Genomic DNA, 22,962 nt, shown 5'->3' with positions numbered 1-22,962 from the left:
TAATTATGCTGTCAAATAGCAATTTCTCTAAATTACCAAGATGCTAATCTTTGACAAAAAACATCACAATATGTATGTTCCAAGGATGATGATGTGTAAATTTGTTACATTTCACTGTCATCACAATTATTAAAATTTGCATATCCCAAACTGGCTAATTAGTTAAAATAAGTGCCCCATGAGAATATCCTGCCAAATCAGTTCACATGTTTCATCAGAAGCAGAAACATAAAATGGATATAAGATCACAATGTTTGTAGTCAACACAAAGTAGCATTATGGTAAACAATCCCTTCAGCACGAAAACGTGATAAACCTGCCAAAAGCACCACTTATCTGGAACTGTCAAACACGTCAAAACAAATGTCAGGGAGTACAACGGTCCAGTGTAAGTTTATATCGATGGCTATTTTTAAGAAACGTGCTAATATTGTTCCAAAAGATTGCTGAATACTTACTTTTGTACCTGGGAACTAAAATAACCATACAAAAATTGCTATCGGCCCCCTGTATCTGCGAAATCAATTAAAATGAATAACTTGTCTGCCCAACCCACTTACGTATTAGTCATAATTCATACGTACAATACGGTCAAAACTACCTTAAGTGGACATTATACGTTAAAACGTACTTAAATAATTTGACCTGCAACGAAACTAGTATAATATCAACAATAAAGAGATCAATTGTCAAAGTTTTCGGGACAAAATGTATCATTTCTCGTACCGTCCTCCATCGTGAACACGGGATTATGGGTAAATTAGGTTCCCTTCCCTTTCCGGTATAAACATGTCATATTTCTTTAAAACTAGTTACATTATCATCCTATATGCAAAAAGAATTTTGGTATGATTCAGAATTTTATTTAGTGTGGTTAATCTTAAAACAAGGCAAGAAAGTTTTATTTGAATATGTATTTATTAGTATCCACGACCATAACCTTTCCGTTGCGGGCCGATTTTCTGTGTTCTTGAATTGATTGAGTTGTCCACTAAAACTATGTTTACATGAAGCGGCGCCAAAACATGGCGTATACGAAAACACGGAAAGCTCTGGATGTTTTGGAAACTTCACTGTCTTGCACACAATGGTAAAATGTTAAAACGTTGTAGAAAGTGTTAATTCCTAGACTCACAAAAGAATTAACACTTCCCTTTCTCTTGTCAAATGTGAGGCACTGAAATCAGTGATACCTTGCATCACACTCCCCAGATAGCAATGTCCGTTGGGCCAATGTTGGACCAACATTGGCCAGCATTGAGCCTACGTTGGCCAATGTTGGCCCAATGAACATTGCTATCAGGGTCACTATCCAAGTGTGTTCTACAGCTAAGCATGATAAGCCATGCTCAATATGTACAACAACTACTAGTGTTTGGATCGACGGAAATTACACAAATTGTATCAGTACATCTGGTAACATTTATCAGTTGTCACCGAACAAATGTCCAGTAAGCAATGCTATCGTCTATATCACCAGAGCCTCGAATTCAGCTAGCTTGCTTTGGGATCTAATATTGGGCAGGATGACGTTCATTAACAAACTCAGCAAGCCTGACCATGTTGATCCTATGAGTCGCCTCATAACTAAGAGGTAAGGGAGTACTGCACTTTCCGGGCACACTTTTTCAGATTAATTAGCACTGTTTTGGGTGGCATACCCTAACCCTAAACTCTAACCCTAAGGGTTGTAAAGGGTGGCATACCCTAACCCTAACCCTAAGGATTGTAAAGAGAGCAGCAAGGGCTGTTGAATCTCAGTTGAACTGGATCATCAATATTATCCTTACCACTCCCTATCTTATGGATAATAATGATGGTGGCGTCTCGCTAAAAATAACGGGATACTGCTGGGGAGGTTTGATCCTGGAAGATTAACGTGGACGAGCATAGCGCCATTACCAGATCAAACGGCTAACATGTTAGTCCCCAATGAGAAAAAAGCAGCGTTAATTTTACTAAAATATACTGATGTGCCAGACTCGTGGATCAGTGTGATACAAGGTTCTACTCTTATTATCGAAGTATGTTTTGGAGATGCCCCTGGAGTAGATATAAACCTTCTGCATGGGTTAAAAATACGCTGGCATGGTCACCATCAACAAAAATGTTATCGTATTTGCATACAATCAGGAAGAACCCCCATTGCAAACCTAAATATTATGATTTTTCAAAAGGATTTTATTGAACTCCAGACCATTTATTTATACGAAAATTTGTACCTCATCAGCTTAAAGTATATTCATCAAACATTGACTGAGGACCAATTAAATACTATTTTATAAAAAGAGTATATACACAGAATGGGACTGTACCCGGTCGTGGATGAAGTGGCGAAAACACTGGAAACCGTAGATGGGTTTCGTTTGCGACAGATATGCGAGATCAAACAACAACTAGAACGTGAACGCCATACGCATTACAGAAAAAATATCATAGGGCTGTCAATTCCGTGGACGGTATTGACAGCACTTTGATTTCAGTCAGCATGGGATTAGGCCTAGCAGGTATCAGGTTATTATCCACCATCGTAGCCGCACCCATGGTGCTAGGCATCGAAATAACAGCCGGAGTGGCAGGGTTGATGGGATTGACCCTTAAGTATGTATCTCGCAGACTGCAACGTAAAGCATTGAAACACGACGAAATTAGAATTCTAGCCGAAGCGAAGTTAAACACGATAGATGATCATATTTCCACCGCGCTCACCAACTCTAAAATCTCCGAAGAAGAGTTTAGGTTGGTGCTCTCAGAAATCGCAAAATATCACAGAATGAAACAAGAGATTCGGACCAAGTCTCATAAAAACGCTGTCATTTGCGAAAACCAGAAAAAAAAATTCATAGAACAAGGGAAGCAACAGGCCCGACAAGCCTTCACAATAAATTGTTTCGCGGACATCAACATAACGTAGCCAGCCGGCCAGCCAGCTCAGCGAGCTGTAAGTGAATAGCCGAGGAGAGAGACACACACACACACACTGCCAGCCAGCCAGCCAGTCGGCTGTACAGGCCAAGCCGACACACACACACTGCAACTCGCCCACAGCGCTCGCTTGGTGATACCGAGATGGCAGCACGCCAGACCGACCCCATGCTCACTAAAAAGTGATTATTTCCTAAACTATTTGATCGATTTTCATGAAATTTTGCATGCATCTTGGCAGAGGGTTGCGCTATAGCAAAATGGCATTGGGAACACTCTCGATGACTTCATTAGATTCATTAAGACTTAATTACGACAAAAAGTTGGACATTTATCTTTTCCCGCTCACTTAAAAGTCAATATTTCAGAAACTGTTCGACCGATTTTCATCAGATTTTGCATACACCTCAGTAGTAGTATACACAATGGGCCTACGGGATTAGGGACTTTCCAAGGACTCAATTTACAAAGTGAGTCCTTTGGGGAACCTGGTCCCGTAGCCCCATTGTGTATACTACTGTTTAACAAATTGTCAAGACTCTTTACATTGCTAGGCTTATTCATTGACATTGTGGTTGGGGATGACAGATCATTGAAAGGAGTTTATGCACATTTGGGCCGGTGGGGTAGCCTAGTGGCTAAAGCATTCGCTCGTCAAGTCAAAGATCCAGGTTTGATTCCCACATCACAGTGTTGTCCACATTGATATTTATAAAACAGCATAAAACCATATTCACTGACTCACACACGTTTGCACATTTGGTGATTCCAACAACCCATGGTGAAATCACAGGGCACTGGCTGGCTGGTATGTCTTGTAACCAATTTCACCCATGATGTGCTTGTAAACTTTGTGATGAGTTTTGAGTTACCAGTTACCAGGTATTCGAACCCACACACTCAGGGTAAGGCACCTAATCAGTGCAAAGTTAGTGATCCAACCCATGGCCATGGGAGCTGTACCAATTTATCCCTTATCAGAGTCAAATGCAAAGTACATGATCCATAACATTTCTGGTGTCCCTCGCCATGATATTGCTGGAATATTACTAAAAGCGACATAAAAAATAGTCACTCACTCACTCACTCACTCACTCACTCACTCACTCACTCACTCACTCACTCACTCACTCACTCACTCACTCACTCACGTGAAGGTCTGGGTTATAATGAACCTTCAGTAACCCATGCTTGTTGTAAGAGGCGACTGACAGGATCGGGTGGTCAGACTCGCTGGCTTGGTTGACACATGTCGTCGGTTCCCAATTGCACAGATCAATGCTCATGATGTTGATCACTGGATTGTCTGGTCCAGACTTGATTATTTACAGACCGCCGCCATTTAGCTGGAATATTGCTGAGTGCGGCGTAAACTAAACTAAACTCACTCACTCACTCACATGATCTGTACTACCAATTTTGAGACTTACATTTCATAGATGGAAGTTGTAGTGGCTGAGTGGGTTAGATCGTTGACCATGTTGACTCTGTGTGATGATTAGGTATGTGATGCGATTGGGTTTAAATCACAGATGACTCAACGCCGAAAGGACTAGAATCTGTCCTTTACTGAGAAAGTAATTTGAAATATAGCATATTGCATTTGACCACTTTATTAATGGCATTGTGTATTCATGACCTAACTTTGTTGTAAGGTTACTAAATGGATAGATACTGAGGTTTGCTGGCTTTGTGTGTGCATGGCATTGTATCCCCACCAGGGATTGGGAAAGGCAGGGGCCATTTTGCACTTTAGAATAAGAAATGGCCCATTAAGATTTAAAGTTTACTATTGATACAAGGGCAGTGCCCATTCTAAATTCAGAAAAAGGCTGATAATCATGAAAATGGCCCATTGTCAAAGTATTCTATCCCAATCTGTCCCACTGTCTATATTGATGCCAATGATGTCAATTGCTGGATTGTCAGATGAATACTTGAATATTTATAAGCTGCAGTCTGTCATTGAGCTGGAATATTGCTGAGTTCTGCACTAAGCAACAACATACAGTGCAGGTCTACGTTATAAGTTGTCCACTGGTCACAATTGGTACATCAACCCATGGGCCCCGAGGGACCAGTCAACAACGTATTTATCTTACCGAACACCTAAATGTTAATTTTGACCTGTTTGAAGCCCGGGTATCGGATCGTACTCTTCAGCCAACCTGTGTGAATCAAACGATTCGAATCTTGCATCTTGCTGTTTTTCCCGCATGTATTGTCTTAGTTAAGTCACCGCTGTGTAATTCCCCTTCTTGATATTCACAGGGACTACATTTGAACGTTTTGTCAAAATTTCTTCATTGGAATGCGAGGCAAATGTTTTCGTAGCCATCGTTAGATTTTGCAGACGACACGACAAGAAAACAGATTTAGAATTATCTCCCTTTTCCATCGATTTGCATTCGCAAAGCATCAGTATTTTCCGTACATCATACGTGATTCAATGTTATTCGAGATAAAGAAGTACTACCACGAAGTACCAAATGAGTTTGGCATTCCCAGCGGGGTACATTGAAAATAATAGAAGAGCGCTCAGCCAATCAGAAAACAACATTTATGTGTGAGGTAAGATAATAAAAGTAGTCTGTCATGCAGATCCTGAAGCAAGCCCACGCAAGTCTAGAAAATGTCGCAAGTTTAGATTTCCACAGCTTCAGGTCTGAAAATAAAGGAAGTGTCAGAGCTCCTTTTCATTATTTTTATTTTTTTTACTATGACTTTTTCTTCTGTAAAATATGTTTTTTTTCAGAGACTAGTTGTTAGTCTACAATAAAATTAGTGTTCACAATTGTTACTTTCATTGATTTAAGCATTTAGAACTTTCACTACAGTCCATTTGAGTCAGAAACGGACCGATGAATTGCAAATTTTATCATTGTACAAAATTGCCACATTAATATAAATAGTACACATGTTTATCATTTACTAATATCCAACAGCTTTCTTATATTTGAAAATTTTCCGGATCCCACCAAAATAGTTGTTTAAGAAACTATCATCATTGAAAACGCAAAAGTTGTTATCTGTCGCGGGGTGAATCCCAATTTTGTACAATGATAAAATTTGCAGCCCATTTCTGGTGTTCTGACTCAAACGGACTGTTGACCAACCTGAACTGCAAAATGCTAAAAGCGGTGTAATACCAGGGGCGGTCGGATGTCCAAGTGGTTAAAGTGTCTGCCCGTCATGCCGAAGACTCAGCTTTGATTCCCCACATGAGTACAATGTGTGAAGCCCATGTCTGGTTCCTGGAATATTGCCAAAAGTGGCGAAATTCCATACTCACACTCAGGGATAAACCTAGGATGCGTTTCTGCGAGCATTTCCGTATCAAAATATGAATTGCCGCTGACAGAAATTTGGGTTGTGACCTGTGGACACAAAATATTTGAAAATGCTACATCCAAAAAATACAAGTGAGGCCTAAGTAAATATAATGCAATAAATATTGTTATCGTTCACCAGAATCGCACAAAAGACTCTTAAGGGAACCAGTTTTAATCCACATGCAATAATATCCCTGATTGGTTGTTGTAATAAGTTCAGCCCATGGAACTGGGTGTTTTGTAAAAATCTTTTATTTGGTAACTTTCGGTTTCACTTTCGTTCATGATTGTAAATGATCATGTAACAGAAAAAAATTACGAGCTTATTAAAACAGTTTATTTAACATAGAAATTAAGTAAATACATTTAACTGAAAACTTCAAACACCCAAATCTAAAAAATGGACCCACCTAAAATTAACCTGGTGGGGCATTGCTCCCCCTGCCCACCAAAATATTCCTAGGATTATCCCATCCCATGCACACTCACTCCCTCCCTCATATCAATACCAACTTTCACCCAGTGCATGTTAATATTTTGCTGTTCAAAGAACACAAACTTAATCTGGAACTAAGACAAAGGATCTTTTCAGTTCAAGAATAATTTTGTTTCAATGTTCTAAATCATCAATACCAGAACTCACTTTTAGACTGAGCAGCAGGTGCATCAAGGTTATACTGGGTAGAGACAGGCTTCATTTCCTTCCTCAAATCAATGGCTATATTTACAAGTGTGTTAACAAGATATTGTCATTGAGTAATGGACTATGGCCAATGAAATTGTTATCGTGATAATAGTCCTAATGTTTACCATGTACAGTCATAAAAGATTAGTTTCCCCCGTCGTGCGTTTAACGCGAAGCGGGGGATATAGTATTAGGCTCCGTCTGTACGTACAAATTGGAATATCTTAAGAACCGTTAGCTAGATTCTTTTCATATTTGGTACCTAGTTTCATCACAGTATAAGAAAGGTCCAACTCAGGTTTGGTGACCTTGACCTTCATTTCAAGGTCACAAGGGGACTTTAACATTTTACCTGCATGTTAAGCTATATCAAGAACTGTTCGCTGGATTTTCTTCATATTCAATACCAAGCTTTATCTAGGGAAGGCGCGGGGCCCAGTCGCTTTTGGTGACCTTCACTTAATTTTCAAGGTCATGGCGACACTTTGAAGATTTCAGCATGTAAACCTGCAAGTTAAGCTATCTCATGAACCGTTCCCTGGATTGTCTTCATATTTAACACCAAGCTTTATCTGGGTAAGGCCCAGGACCCAGTCAATTTTGGTGACCTTCACTTAATTTTCAATGTCACAGAGACACTTTGAAGATTTCAGCATATTAACCTACTTGTTATGCTGGTCAGCAAGATACTTCAAGAACCATTTACTGGAGTTTCTTCATATTTGATACCAAGCTTCATCCAGGGAAGGTGCAGGGCCCAGTCGATTTTGGTGACCTTCACTTAATTTTCAAGGTCACAGAGACAATTTGAAGATTTCAGCATGTTAAATTGCATGTTAAGATAGTCAGCAAGATATCGCAAAAAATATTCACTGGAATTTCTTCATATTTGACACCAAGCTTCATCTAGGGAAGGCCCAGGACCCAGTCAATTTTGGTGACCTTCACATAATTTTTAGGGTCACGACGACACTTTGAAGATTTCAGCATGTTAACCTGAATTGTCAGCAAGATATTTTAAGAACGGTTCACTGGATTTTCTTCATAGACTTCTAAGAATTCTCTTGAATGTTTTTCAATGAGCAATTTCTTTAGCACTAGTTTTGCATATTTCATACACTATGACATTCATGTCAAGGTCAAAGTCAGTCTTGAAAATATGTGTGTGTTTGAACAACTAAAGAGCCAGATATCAAGAGAGGTTTATTAGTCATGTTTTTGTTGACATTTAACTTCATCTTAAACTTTCATTACTTTATAAGTTTGATTTGATCATTTGCGGCGGGGGATTATGTCACCTTAGTGACAATGCTTGTTTGAAATAATATCTATTTTAGCAATTGATTTTTCTGTCTGAACAATACTGTTTTGCAATTTTTTCTGTTTCTTTTTTTTTCAGCAAAAAACTGCATCCTACCCTGTGTACTCTAGGTGCTTGCGATCATTTGTTTTGTCGGTAAGAAATGATTGAATATCAAATTGATTTAAGTGATGGTATGTCTTGTTGAATGTGTGAGGTGAGGTGAGGTGGAATTGGGTTTAACATCGTGCTTGAGAATATTTCGCTCATATGACGACGTGTGTGTGTATGTGCAGCTGCTTGTACTAGCCCAGACTTAAGCTGGTTTTATAGTGCTAGCCCACTGAGATACCATGCCGCAGTGAAGCATGAATACCCCACTCAGACACATTATACTGACTCCGAGCCGACCAGTCCTTATTGTACCCATTAATGCCGAGCGCCAGGCAGGGACCAACAAGTACCATATTTTAACGTCTTTTGGTATGACGCGGTCGGGGCTTGAACCCGCAACCTTCAACTCTCCGGGAGGATGCTCTAACCACTACACCACGGAGGCGGTCTTGAATGTGAAAGATTTAGACTTTTCATAGTTCAAGATAAACAAGAATCTCAAGGGTGTATTGGGCGGGTAGAGGTAGACCACATTGACTATTTGGCTGTTTTTGATGGGTTGACGAATGCACATCAAATAGAGTTCGAGCAACTGTGCTGCTCGTAGAAGGTGTGCCCCAATCGCTCGAGGATTTGTTTCTCTTGGTCGGAAAGGAAGAAATGGGGACACTTCTCGAAGACCTCTGTCTTGTCGGAAGTTGTCTCGGAGTTGCCTCGGATTTGCATATATCTGTCTTGTGATATATGGTACTTCTTCTTTGCCTCCCGAAAGAGACATATTACCAGATCAGATCTCGGTATAGGCTTCTCGTGATAGCTTGGTTCCCGGCATGGGTTGTTTTATACCTGTGTTCCTCCTTATCCCTAACTGGAGTGCACATTCTCCAATGAATTATGGGGACATCGAATGATGGTCCACCAAAAATATGCCTTTTTTCACCATTGGTGGGAGTTTATTTGACCACAAATAACGCCATGAGGTGCCTGTCATATAACCCCCATTCCCTATACTACCCTCTTTGATGTATTTCTTCAGCAGCAAAGGTCTTGTGGAGTTGCCTAGTGGTTAAAACATTCGCTTGTCATGCTGAGCATCCGGGTTCGATTTCCCACATGGGTACAATGTGTGAAGCCCATTTCTGGTGTCAACCGTCATGATATTGCTGGAATATTGCTAAAAGCAGCGTAAAACTAAACTCACTCACTCACACTCACTTCACTACCACAAGCCTGCTAAGAGGTCAATATTGAGCTTGAAGTCTGTTGCAAGGCAGGCATTTTATCTAAACGTGTCTTGAGGCTGATATTAGCCTGTCCAATTGCACAGATCAATGCTCATACTATTGATCAAGGGATTGTCTAGTCCAGACTCAGTTATTTACAGACTGACGGCATATTGCTGGAATATTTCGAAATATGATGTTTTTTACAACAAACAGGCCAAAAGATATTAGCCCAAAGTCTGTGTAAATCTCATGCATCATGCATAATTAGATTAGTCTTGAAAAATTGTGATTCCTGCTTGATAAGGCTGGAATTTGATGTCTTTTTGTTTTATAGGAACCATGAAAGTATGCCCGATATAACTGAAGACTGACCCTATGAAAATCTGAGATAGAATTTGTCTTCAGCAACCCATAGTAACTGCTATAACTATAGACTGATCCTGTGAAAATCTGGTACAGAACTGGTCTTCAGCAAGTTGTCAGCAACCCATGATTTTCGTAAGAGGCAGTTTATGATAACCATGAAAGAATAACCTCTTTAACTGTATACTGACTCTGTGAAAATCTGGCACAGAACTGGTCTTCAGCAATCCATGACTGTCTTAAGAGTAGTGGTGGTCCGATTAATTGAAATAATCGAAGATTAGTCGCAGTGACTAAACGACCAAGCAATCGATCATGTTTCTCATAATCGAACACAAACAATTCTGGAACACTTTGTGCATTAACAATATTTTTCACAAGGTTGGTTTTGTCTGTTACATTTCATGAACACTACAAGCTTGTTCCAATTCATGATTGAATTTATCTTCAAGACCCCAAAAAATTTATGTTCCTAACAAACTATAGTCATCCTTTAAAAGATGTGAAATTTTGCAAAAGAACTACATGTTTTTTTCTTTATGTTTTTGTGCAAACAAAAATCGCCAGGAAAATTTCATAAATGACGCTAACCAATTATTTTTGATGATTGATCGGTTGCAGTGAACCAATCATCAATTGTAAGATTCTAACCAATTCCCAACACAACTTACGAGTCAACTTACTGGTTTTGGTAATAGTGGCATCACAGTTGTGTAGATCAGTCCTCATGATGCCTGTCACTGGATTGTCTGGTCCAGATAATCTGCTGTCATATAGCTAGACTGTCATATATGGAGACTGAAACAACTATCAAATTAATATTTTGAGACTGCATTGGTCAGTGAAGCAAGTATACTGTTTTGTTTATTAACAGCGATTGTTGCACATCCTTCCTGGGTGCAGTTTGTCCTGCCTGTCAGATACCTGCCCATGTGAAGGATGCACAGGTGAACAGGCAGCTGTCCAACCTCGTCAGCCTCTGTAAGGAGCTGGGGCGGATTCTCACCTGTAATCAAGACAAGACCGGAAGTGGTACCATTGCACAGGATGCAGGTAAAATATGACCATGTAAAATAAATCCATAAAATAAATTTGTGCTCAAAATAATGTATTAGGACATAGTGGTGGTCCGATTAATTGAAATAATCGAAGATTGGTCGTAGTGACTAAACGACCAAGCAATCGATCATGTTTTCTCATAATCGAACACAAACAATTCTGGAACACTTGTTTTCATAAACAATATTTTTCACAAGGTTGGTTTTGTCTGTTATATTTCATAAGCACTGCAAGCTCGTTTCAAGTCATGATTGAATTTATCTTAAAGACTCCAAGAAATTTATGTTCCTGACATACTAGTCATCCTTTAAAGATGTGAAATTTTGCCCCAAACCCCAAAGAACTACATGTTTTTTCCTTATTTTTATGTCCATTAACAAATTTCATTAATGACGCAAACCCAATTTTTTCGATGATTGATCAGTTGTAATAAACCAATCAACAATTATGAGATTTTAAGCAATTCCCAACACTATTAGGACATCATCAGTTGATTAGTCTGTAACAGTGGTAAGATAGTCGGTAAGTAATCATTTCTGAAACACAAGTTTGCATGGTGTGTGGACCAGGGAATATTTTGATGGTGTGTTTGGATGTGGAACCATTTTGACAACAAACAAAAAATGGCCTAGATGATGTTTGATAACGCACTTGAATTTAGCCTTTAGTCTTGAAAAACTGTATTTTTCAAAATACATTATAAAGCAAGCTTTAATGATAAATTAAGAAAAAAAATTCTGGGACTCAGAGAGTAACCCTGATTATGGAAAAAACTGGATTACATAGAATCCGGATTTGACAGATTCCACTGTAGGTCTTTAATGGTGTCTTAAGTTTTGTATACACTAGGAGTGAGTGAGGAAATACAGTACTTATTTATTTTTATTTGGCAGACCAGTCAATTCAAGATCTGCAAGAGAGCACTCCACAGTCTTGGCAGTTGAAGCTGTTGTCCAACACAACAGCCACAGTATCTGTCAACAAGGTCAAGGTCACAGGTCGGGGGGATCAGACTCTAAGTGATGAAACAGGATCTCATGTCGGGAGGAGCCTGAGAAGAAAGAAACAGACGTCCAAACCAACCAGATTGCGACAGTCCGTGGAAACAGAACAGAGGGATGATGACGGAACCAGAGAGACCAGGTCAGGTCGCAGCAGGTCAAGGAGAGGTCAAAGGAAGACACAAGATGCACCTGTGGAAGATGGGGATAGTGGAGGGAAGACGATGGATGGAGGTGCTGAAGGGAAGGTGGAGAACTCCCGGAGTGTCTCCAGAAACAGACGTGGAGATAGGAATGAGTCTGAAAAGAAGCTGAGAGGCGTTCCACCTTCAGAGCAGACGACCTTGACCCATTTGTATGATGAAGCTGTGGATGAAAGTGGAGGCTCTACTCTTGCTGGAGAGACAGGGCGTGGCCGGAAAAGAGGACGGCCAAGGAAGGGTGTCCATACACCGGTTAGAGAAGGCAGCAGAAGCAGCAGCAGACAGACAAAGGTTAAACCAGCAGATCAGTCAACAATGACTCAGTTCTATGACTATGATGACGAAGAACTGCCACTTTTAGACATGGATGATGATACTGACAGTAATGTTACAACCAACAGTAACCCAGGAAAATCAGGTCCAGCCAGAAAAGCATCCAAGGAATCAAGAAATGGACGTGGAAGACCTCATAAACAGACCTCTAACCCAAGCTCACCATCCAGTTTCGGAACGCCAGAGTCAGGAGAGACTGGTCAGTCTGCAGATCAGAGGAAGAGGGGAAGGAAGTGTGTGAAGAGCAAGGAGAAGACCTCACCCGTGTTTCAGCAGAGTCCAAGGAAGAAAGGGAAGAGGGACCTGGATTCTAGCTTAGTGGAGTCAAACACAGGACACTCCAGGCTCAATGCTCGTGGGGAGACTCAACTACATGTGGCAGCCATTAAGGTCAGTGCCTTTTTAAAAGCTAGCTGCAGCATAAAAGCGTGGATGCAACTTGACATGTTTTACCAGCTGAGTGTGTTTTGTCTAAAGTTGATAGTAGAACTTCTGGGATGTGTCCTCTTATATGTTTATATGTGATTACTATTCAAGTTGCATCCTTGAAACATAGTTACAGTTTAAATTTTTGACTATTAACTTAAATAATTGTTCTCAACAGCCATAGTGGTGCCAGGGAAATACGTGTGAGTGACATTTTAGTATTGTGAATCACACAAAATAGACATATATGAGCAAAGTTTAAAAGTTGGTTTTAAAGAGTTTTGTCTCCTTTGAACATCCTGTTCATTAGGGACTGTTCATAACTTATGGCTGGTGTGTGTGTGTTTGAGTGCGTGCGTGCATGCGTGCGTGCGTGAGTTTTATGGAGAAGCGTGTACAATGTGATTGTTATGTATAAAATCAATTAGCCCCCCTAGCCATAAATTATGGCTGGTCCCTTTGGAGGCAGAGACAGGTCTCCATTATTCACTCAATTTTACTAGAGCTAGTTTCTGCACTTAATTTCATCATTGTCTGTGTAGAAGGAATATACTTGAGCCACTATTTCTCCCTCTACGTTGCAGGGTGATGTGGACAGAGTGATGACATTGCTGGAATCTGGTGCAGGTCCCAACGTCCGTGACAACGCAGGCTGGACTCCACTGGTACTTACTTCATTTATATTGAGAAAATAGGACGCGTGAAGGTCCGGGTTAGACTTAGTCTTCAGCAACCCATGCTTGTCATCAGAGGCGACTAATGGGATGGGATGTGTGAAGCCCATTTCTGGTGTCCCCTGCCGTGATGTTGCTGGAATATTGCTAAAAGTGGACCACCACCATATAGCATCAAACCAAACTCAGTCAGTAATGGGATCGGGTGGTCAGCCTTGCTGACTTGTTTGACACATATCATCATTTTCCAATTGCTCATGATGTTGATCACTGGATTGTCTGGTCCAGGCTCAATTATTTACCGACCACCACCATATAGCTGGAATATTGCTGAGTGCGGCGTTAAACAACAAACAAAACACATAGGTGAAAATGTTTTGGATATGTTAAATTCTGGGATATGTCGCTTTTCTGGGGAAATCACAATACAGTATTCACCCAAGAAGTGCTCCCTTATCATCTTCTGGACCAGTCTCTGAGTAATCTGTGTAAGATACACCAATGTATGTAACATTCTGTTTCAAGAAAACTGAAGCACAAAAGAGTTGCATGATTGCCTAGCTAGTACTGTAACATATGTGGGGGCTGTGGGGTAGCCTAGTGGTTAAAGCGTTGGCTCGTCACGCTGAAGACCCGGGTTCGAATCCCCACATGGGCACAATGTGTGAAGCCCATTTCTGGTGTCCCCGGCCGTGATGTTGCTGGAATATTGCTAAAAGCGGCGTAAAACCAAACTCGGTCAGTCAGTGTAACATATGTTGTATTTGGGATTACACTTTCTTAGTAAAGTACAGATTCTAGTACTTGTTGGGTTGAGTCCCATCCGGGATTCGAACCCGCACCCTCAGAGTCAGGCACCAGGCTGGGTGTGGGTTGGAATCCCGGATGAGACTCAACCCAACAAGTACTAGAATCTGTACTTTACTAAGAAAGTGTAATCCCAAATATAACATCTGTTACATTTGATCACTTTCTAAAAATGGCATTGTGTATTTCCTAGTTGCTACTGTTGACATTTGACCCTTGTTAAGTATTATCTAAGCTTGATCTTGGAAAATACATTTTCTTTCTATTTTATTGGCTCCTTGGGTGACGATGTTTTTCATATGACATCTGCAATTGCTTTTCATCGAGATGGTCCTAAACAATCTTTGAGTGTTTGTCATGTACATGTTGCAGCATGAATGTTGTAACCATGGCCATGCTGCCATAGCTGAGATGTTGTTGAACCACGGCGCCATGATCAACATCCCAGGCATGGACAACGACACCCCTTTACACGACGCTGTTGACAACTACAGACTGGATGTGGTGAAGCTGCTGGTGTCCAGAGGAGCTTCCATTACTACCAGGTTAGTAAGATAAACACACTGCTCACAGAATTCTAAACACATGTTAAAGATGGTCGCCGTAGCAGCCATATTGAAAATGACATTTTGTCAGTTACTTTCTTTAAGTTACCATATCCTTTTTTTCTCTGACTACCTTGACATTTGGATGTGCATTTGCTTTCACCTTCACCTTCATGCCTTTTCTGTGTCATTTGTTTTAACAAAGTGATTTGAGAGTTAATGAGACAATTCTTACGCTGCTTTTAGCAATATTACAGCAATATCAAGGGGGGACATCAGAAATAAGTTTCACATATTGTACCCACGTGGGGAATCAAACCTAGGTCTTCGGCGTGAAGAGCAACACTTTAACCAGTAGGTTACCCCACCGACCCAAGCGAATGAAAAAGTTCATATGCATGTTTCTTATTCACTGTTCTGAGGGGATTCCTGGTTAGAACAGATTCGTAGCAATATATATGCTGATCGTTAGATGGTCAGATTTGGAGTCTTGGTGTGGACTGTCTTTCACTATATGAATCACTGGATTGTTGTGTCCAGGTTCAATTCAACAAGCTGAAAATTCATCTGGAATACTGCCCAAGGCATTGTCAAGAGCTTTCTCAGTTCTCTCAGTATTTTGGTCTGATGTAACTTTAAAACTTATGAATAGGATATATCTGTTCCTTGTGATCTGGGGCGGTGGGGTGGCCTAGTGGTTAAAACGTTGGCTCGTCACGCCGAAGACCCGGGTTCGAATCCCCACTAGGGTACAATGTGTGAAGCCCATTTCTGGTGTTCCCCGCCGTGATGTTGCTGGAATAGTGCTAAAAGCGACGTAAAACCAAACTCAGTCAGTCAGTCCTTGTGATCTAAACCAAGTGTTGAAGTTTCATTGTGCAGAGTTGTATCCCTCAGTCAGATATCATTGGTTCATGTTCATCAGCTTCCACTTACCGTGATCCTAGTTTTGTCAGCTCCTATCCCAACTTATTCATTAGATGGTAATTGTCTATGACCTTTGTTGCATTCTTCCGAAAGTAATCAGACTTGCCATAATATATTTGAAATACTGTCAAAATCTTAAACTGGTGAAGATCCGGGTTAGAATTGGTCTTCAGCAACCCATGCTTGTCGTAAGAGGTGACAAACTGGATTGGATGGTCAGGCTTGCTGACTTGGTTGACACATGTCATCGTATCCCAACTGCAAAAATCAATGCTCATGATGTTGATCACTAGATTGTCTTGTCCTGACTTGATTATAAATTTACAGAATACGGCAATATACCCGTTATATTGCTGAGTGCAGCAATAAAAAAACAACAATATACCCCTAAAAAAATGTTAAAAAAAGAACGCAACTTTCTCACTATTTCAGAAACATGAAGGGGCAGACCCCACTGGACTTGGCCCAAACTGATGAGATGAGGCAGGCCCTGAACACACCTGTGTCCGCTGGACCAAGCCAGACTGATGTTCCTATGGTCAGTAGGGATGTGGCATTCTGGGTTAGAAGTGCTCTGCAGCAGCATATGCTTGTCATAAGAGTTCATCAATTCTTTTGCTTGTACCCATAGGAGGCACTGGTGGTGCAGTCGTCTTAGCCACAGGAAGCTGCTGTGCAGAGTTGCATCCCTTGTGCAAACACCTATGACCTTGAGTTTGAATCTTGGTTTTGCCCCAGTTTTGTAACAGTTCTATTGATCAGGGGTTTAATGTTTAATGTTTCAATGTATCAAGAACTTTAAAAATTAATCCCAAGTTTGAACAGAATTACGATATATTCCCAACTTGCCTGCCAAGGACATCAAGTATGATCCATGCTGGGAAGAATTAGATATGTGAATTGTCAGCTGCATTGATTCCCTGATTTCTGAGGTGAAGATGATCATGGCAGATGATGCCATGACATAAACTTGCTTTACTTTCAGCATGTTCCGTGGTTCCGTTATGTCTGCTGGCTCTTGTTGTCACCGCCTTTGTGGTGTAGTGAGTGGTGCGTCTGCTCAGAGAGTGGAAGGTCAATGGGTTTGATCCCCGGCCACGTCATACCAAAAGACGTTAAAAATATGGTACTTGTTGGTCCCTGCCTGGTGCTCAGCATTAATGGGTACAACAAGGACTGGTCCGCTCGGAGTCAGTATAATGTGTCTGAGTGGGGTATTCATGCTTCACTGCGGCATGGTATCTCAGTGAGCTAGCACTATAAAACCAGCTTTAAGTCTGGGCTAGTACAAGTAGCCGCACATACACACACATGTATGTCGTGATATGAGCGAAATATTCTTAAGTACGACGTTAAACCCTATTTCACCTCAACTCTTGTTTTGATGAAACAGTTTACCTGCCACACGGACAGTTTTGAAAATATTTCAGACTGCGGCATACAACAACATTCACTCATCATTCTCTTGAAAACCTTTTTATGCAGATTTCTATTTCAGACTCCGTGTGAACAGGAATACTTGCCACTCTGCTTCCTGGGTACAGCGCTGTCGCGGGATCAGGGCAGGACTCTTCACAAATGTGCATCTCTGCTCCATGCTAAGGTCGTGGGTCGGTTTGTCCCCGAAGGTAAATGGACTCATTTGGCATGAGATTGCAACTGACATGATGAGTATTACTCATTATAAAATCTTTGACTTCACTTTTGGTTAATCCATTTATTTATCGACCTGGACAAGTGATATTTATTCACTGAGGTGAAGGGGAATATCACTTGTCCAAAGTCATTAAAACTTGGATCGGCCGAAAGTGAAATCAGTAACTGTATTTCTTTATGACACAAAACTTGTATAGCAAAATAATTTGATTAAAATTACTATAGTTTGCTTCCATCTGTCAAACTCGTCTGCCATTGTTTGAAAAGGGAAGCAACTCTGAATCAGTATCATGAGCTTAGTGATGCTCACCATGTGCAGTTGCAACAGAAGTGGGATCAAAAGTTTGTTATGGGTTTACCATTCTGTTTTTAGCTGAGTGGGTCCATGGATTGTTAACACATTGTGAGGTTAATGCAGCGCTGTGTCAAGTCGTGCAAGTGACAGTTCAACCTATGAGAAGCAATGAACTATCAGTTGCATATTATGATATTTTCACCAGTATTTGTGTTGTTTCCAGTGACCCATGTGATCACGTCATGTAATCGGCAAGGCCAGTGTCCCCGTACACTCAAGTTTCTGAATGCTGTGCTTGGTGGCAAGTGGATCCTGTCAGTAGAGTGTATGTACTTCACAACACATCTCCATATTATATAAAAGACCCGTGAAGATCCGGGTTAGAATTGGTCTTCAGCAACCCAGTACAATGGCATGCTTGTCGTAAGAGGCGACTATCAGGATCGGTGGTCAGACTCACTGACTTGGTTGACATGTCATCACATCCCAGTTGCACAGATTGATGCTCATGCTGTTGATCACTGGTTTGTCTGGTCCAGACTCGATTATTTACAGACCACTACCATATAGCTGGAATATTGTTAAGGGCGGTGTTAAGCCACAAACCAACCAACCGTATCATATACAAACCTTAAACAGTGCTTGGCTTCACCAGGAGCGGGGGGCGGTGGGGTAGCCTAATGGTTAAAGCGTCGGCTCGTCACGCTGACAACCCGGGTTCGAATCCCCACATGGGCACAATGTGTGAAGCTCATTTATGGTGTCCCCTGCCGTGATGTTGCTGGAATATTGCTAAAGCGGCGTAAAACCAAACTCACTCACTCACTCACCAGGGGCGGTGGGGTAGCCTAGTGGTTTAATGCAAAGACCTGGGTACAATGTCTTGAAATGAAATAAGTGATTAAAGTCTTGTGATTAAAGTTGTTGATGTTGATCAAAAGTAACTGAAATGTACTTGAAGTTCATATATTCTGTAACAGATCAACAACTGAGAACAAGAAAGGTATCATACTTTATAGATAACAACTTCTCTGTTGTATTATGATGCAACATTTCGGTATAGATTCTTATACCGTTGTCAAGCAAGACATTATTGATCAACTTCTAAAATGATACCTGAGAACAAGCAAAGCAAGTTTTCGGTGCCAGATTTGGAAGAATATATTGCTTGTCTAAAGTGGTGGCTGAAATAAATATGCTGAAAACGTACTAGGATTTTTACTTTACAACTGTGCACAGGGAAATAAGCTATACTGTTGTGCTCATCAATTCATGTTAACAAATTATATCCTGTTATTGATGATGGTACTAGGTACAGCTGATGGCAAGGTGAGTACGTCTTGTAGGTAGCTTCATCCTGTACTTGTGAGACAATGAAAGTGCTGAGATGTCCTGAGAATTATCACATCAGGGAGGTGGGGTAGCCCCGTGGTGAAAGCTTCGCTTGTCACGCCTAAGACCTGTGTTCAATTCCCCACATGGGTACAATGTGTGAAGCCCATTTCTGGTGTCCCATGAGTGAGTGAGTATGGTTTTACGCTGCTTTTAGCAATATTCCAGCAATATCCCATGTCATGATATAGCTGAAATATTGCTAAAAGGAGCGTAAAACCTCACTCACTCACTCTAACTAGACCAGGTCTTGATTTGTTGGTTAAACATAGTGACTACATTGTAATACATTATCTGTGTTGTTAGGTGATCTGATCAGGGAATACAAACCTGTCACATGCATTCTTCCATATTGAGTTATATGTTTGTGATCTTCCAGGGCTGGACCTGTGTCTAGAATACAAGCAGAAGGTGTGTGAGGAGGCCTTTGAGGTCCCGGGGCCCAGCACTAAGCCCGACTCCCACGCCGCAACCAAGGGCAGGCTGAACAGGAGGCAGCAGGTGAGTACATATCATCACCTGTGTCCCCTCTGCTTTTTGTATTAATAGAAGCTGTCCCCAGTAACTGAATAGCTGACGACTAGGGAATGATGCTGTTTGTGGCAAATGGCTGATTTGTGATAAGTGGATCTGTGTTCATGCTGTCAACCACCAGTTTGCCTGGCCAAGACTCGTGCAGCAGAGGCATTTTAGAAATAACTCGACTGTCGATTACTGTGACTGAATTAACAGCTACTCTTATTTTTAGATATGACTGTATTTCTTGAGCACCAAAACATATTGCTCCTCTATCCCACAGATCCATCTTAGTTTTATAACATGACTCTGCCACATTGTATCTTCCCTAATAACACTTCCCTAATAACAGTGATGGAAGGAAAATAGGGCTGCTTTTATCCGCTTTATTGATGGGCTCGGGAGACTAACAGATATCCATTAAAAATGACACTTCAAATTAAACTTTATAAAGTGTGTTTATTTTATTTTTTTAAATCAACACATAAACAACTGACACAGTTTCCTGCAATACTTATGTGTGTACCTCAACAGTAAGGTATCCTTGTTCATCTTGATGGTATTAATTGATGCCTATTTCATTTGTACAATGTTATTATTGTGTCCCATTTCATTGTACAATGTTATTATTGTGTCCCATTTCATTGTACAATGTTATTATTGTGTCCCATTTCATTGTACAATGTTATTATTGTGTCCTATTTCATTGTACAATGTTATTATTGTGTCCCTTTTCATTGTACAATGTTATTATTGTATCCCATTTCATTTGTACAATGTGATTATTGTGTCCCGTTATTGCCCGAGTTTTATTGTGGGGTTTACGATTACACTTGATCACTTAGCAGTGAGCTCTGATTATTGATCTTCATATTGTGAACGATAACCAGAAGTACCTAATAATATAAATATAATCTTGTTTCCCAGCTGCCTGGTTTATTTGATGGCTGCCAGTTCTACTTCTATGGAAGTTTCCACGAGCCCACTCCTCACAAGGAGGACCTCCAGACCCTGGTCAAGAGTGCTGGCGGGAAGATCATCTCACGAGAACCCAAGCTGCAGAATATCGATGACTACGACCAAACTGTTCCCTACCACGCTGAGTCCACCAGTGCCCTGAAGGACTGCAGTGTGTTTATCATTCATGACAAGAGAGTGTCGTACCCTGCCATCAACTTGTCTCGGATGTGTGTGCTACCCGCCAACTGGATAATGGACTCCATTGCTTCTTTCCGACTCTGTGATCCAGCAGTCATGTGATCAACATTGAGCGAGTTGAGTTTAACACTCTTTGATTTCTGTTTGATTGATGCTCATGCTGTTGATCACTGGTTTATCTGGTACAGACTCAATTGTTTTCAGAGTGCTGCCATACGGTTAAACGTACAAAACGTGTATCATCAGCTACATATTATGAACAAAGTATGCATTTATGCACCATTTTAACTGTGCCCTGTGATCTACAAGATCAGTACGCAGTTACAAGTACAGTGGAATCTGTCTATTACGGACTGGCTTGGGACCGACACATTTGTTCGGATTGTAAAGCGGTCCAGATTAGACAACTACTGTCCATTACCGTGTTGACTGCCACGATGAGTTACCTTCCTTTGTTAAGGACAACCAACAACTTGAATCGTTCTTTTTGGTTTTTTATTTATGCTCAATATATTATTTATACTTTCATTGGAAAAAGTCTGTTAACATGAATTGCTTCTGCCTCTGTAAATTTCCATGTAATACAATGTTTTCAGTCATTAACCATTGTGAACAGAAGTAACAGATGTTTATTCAACGGACTGTTATTTTAGTCAGCTATGTCAGGATTACAAAGCATTGTTCTCATAGCAAGTTGATTGTCGGGACTGTTAGTTTAGTCTGTAATCCGTAATTGAAAGAGTCCGGGTTATAAAGCAAGCTTTAATGATGAATCAAGAACAAGTTTGCCGTGACTCAGAGAGTAGTTCGGATTACTGAGAATACCTGATTACACAGAGTCCAGATTTGACAGATTCCAATGTATGGCTCATCTGCCATGCCCAGACAGAACATATAGTCACATGAAAGAAAATATGTGTTGTTATATTAAGTAATATATAAATAATTTGTTAATTTCTGCGTCACCCAAGGAAGATTTTCCTTAATAATCTTTGTTTGACAAATTTATGTGCTTGATACATTCACATTTTATTTACAAATAAGTATATCCACATGAGGAGAAGCTATGAAATCAACCTTTCCTTTGCAACCGGATGTTGGTTTGTTTTTCTTTATGTTTTCTATTGAACTTTAGCATTTTCATGATTCAGAAGTAACTTTCAGCATCACCATGGATACCGAAATTTGTAAGGTACATTAAAAATATTAACCAAACTGAAATAATACGGCTTATTAGAAATCATGAAACAGTTTCATATATATGTTACAGTCAGATTGTGAAATCAGTCATTTCGTGAAATGACTAAAAATTTCAGTCATTTAGTGAAATAACTAAGAGGGTCAGCCATTCAACTATCCCTACTGCTTGTTCTCTTTCTTCCTGGGTTAACCTTGGCATTTTCTCTGTGTGACTTTATGTGCAGTGATATTGCCGTGTTGGACAGGCCATTTGTACTGATTTTTCGCACGATCTTTCCCATATATCCGACTAAGACATGTGTTTTGTGTTTCTGAGAGTCGGGCCACAAAATGCGTTTTGATGATTTGTTTCGTGCATCACGAACATTGGCAATCGTTATCAAGCACATTTACATCAAATTTGATGGAAACGTCCAAACCTATTTATATAGCCAATAGCGAAATGGCTGATCCTCTTAGTCATTTCACGAAATGACTGATTTCACAATCTGACTGTAACATATATCTGAAATTATGTAATAATCCAGATTCAGAAATTGATGATCATGGCTACCAATATTTAGTGGTTCTCATTATACCAATAGATGTTTGCAAGAAACAAGTGTCACTATATATGCATGTCTTGCAATAGATTTATTACATTTTATGTATCCAGATGCAATATGTTCACTATGATTGATTTTACAGTTCAGGCAAATAAATAACTAATGAAATTGTCATCCCTGATGTTCATGACACAAGATGAAGTACTGAATTATTGTGCAAGATGAAACATTTCCTTGCTGTGGTCTGGCATAGCTCTCGTGTTGTCTTTCTTTCTGAAAA

General features: G+C 40.4%; 1 protein-coding gene across 2 annotated transcripts; it reads left to right on the top strand.

The window, feature by feature from the left end:
- Positions 1–1,023: 1,023 nt before the first annotated feature.
- Positions 1,024–21,540, top strand: LOC124261800 (BRCA1-associated RING domain protein 1-like). 2 transcript variants are annotated; one of them, XM_046696166.1, is made up of 11 exons: positions 1,024–1,090; positions 8,342–8,398; positions 10,820–10,998; positions 11,898–12,931; positions 13,552–13,632; positions 14,821–14,993; positions 16,353–16,458; positions 17,419–17,548; positions 18,095–18,196; positions 19,643–19,764; positions 20,707–21,540. In XM_046696166.1, the coding sequence occupies exons 1-11, from the start codon at positions 1,026–1,028 to the stop codon at positions 21,037–21,039; spliced, it is 2,382 nt and encodes a 793-aa protein (XP_046552122.1). In that variant the 5' UTR covers positions 1,024–1,025; the 3' UTR covers positions 21,040–21,540. The 2 variants fall into 2 exon arrangements, with proteins under 2 accessions (XP_046552122.1, XP_046552121.1); XM_046696165.1 differs by lacking the exon at positions 1,024–1,090 and adding an exon at positions 1,202–1,594.
- Positions 21,541–22,962: the final 1,422 nt, after the last annotated feature.

Source organism: Haliotis rubra, unplaced genomic scaffold (genome assembly GCF_003918875.1).
Source record: "Haliotis rubra isolate DU_JTF1 unplaced genomic scaffold, ASM391887v1 Scf81, whole genome shotgun sequence".
NCBI lineage: Eukaryota > Metazoa > Mollusca > Gastropoda > Lepetellida > Haliotidae > Haliotis > Haliotis rubra.
Note: the sequence above shows the minus strand (reverse complement) of the source record. Positions and strands in the feature narration are given on the sequence as shown.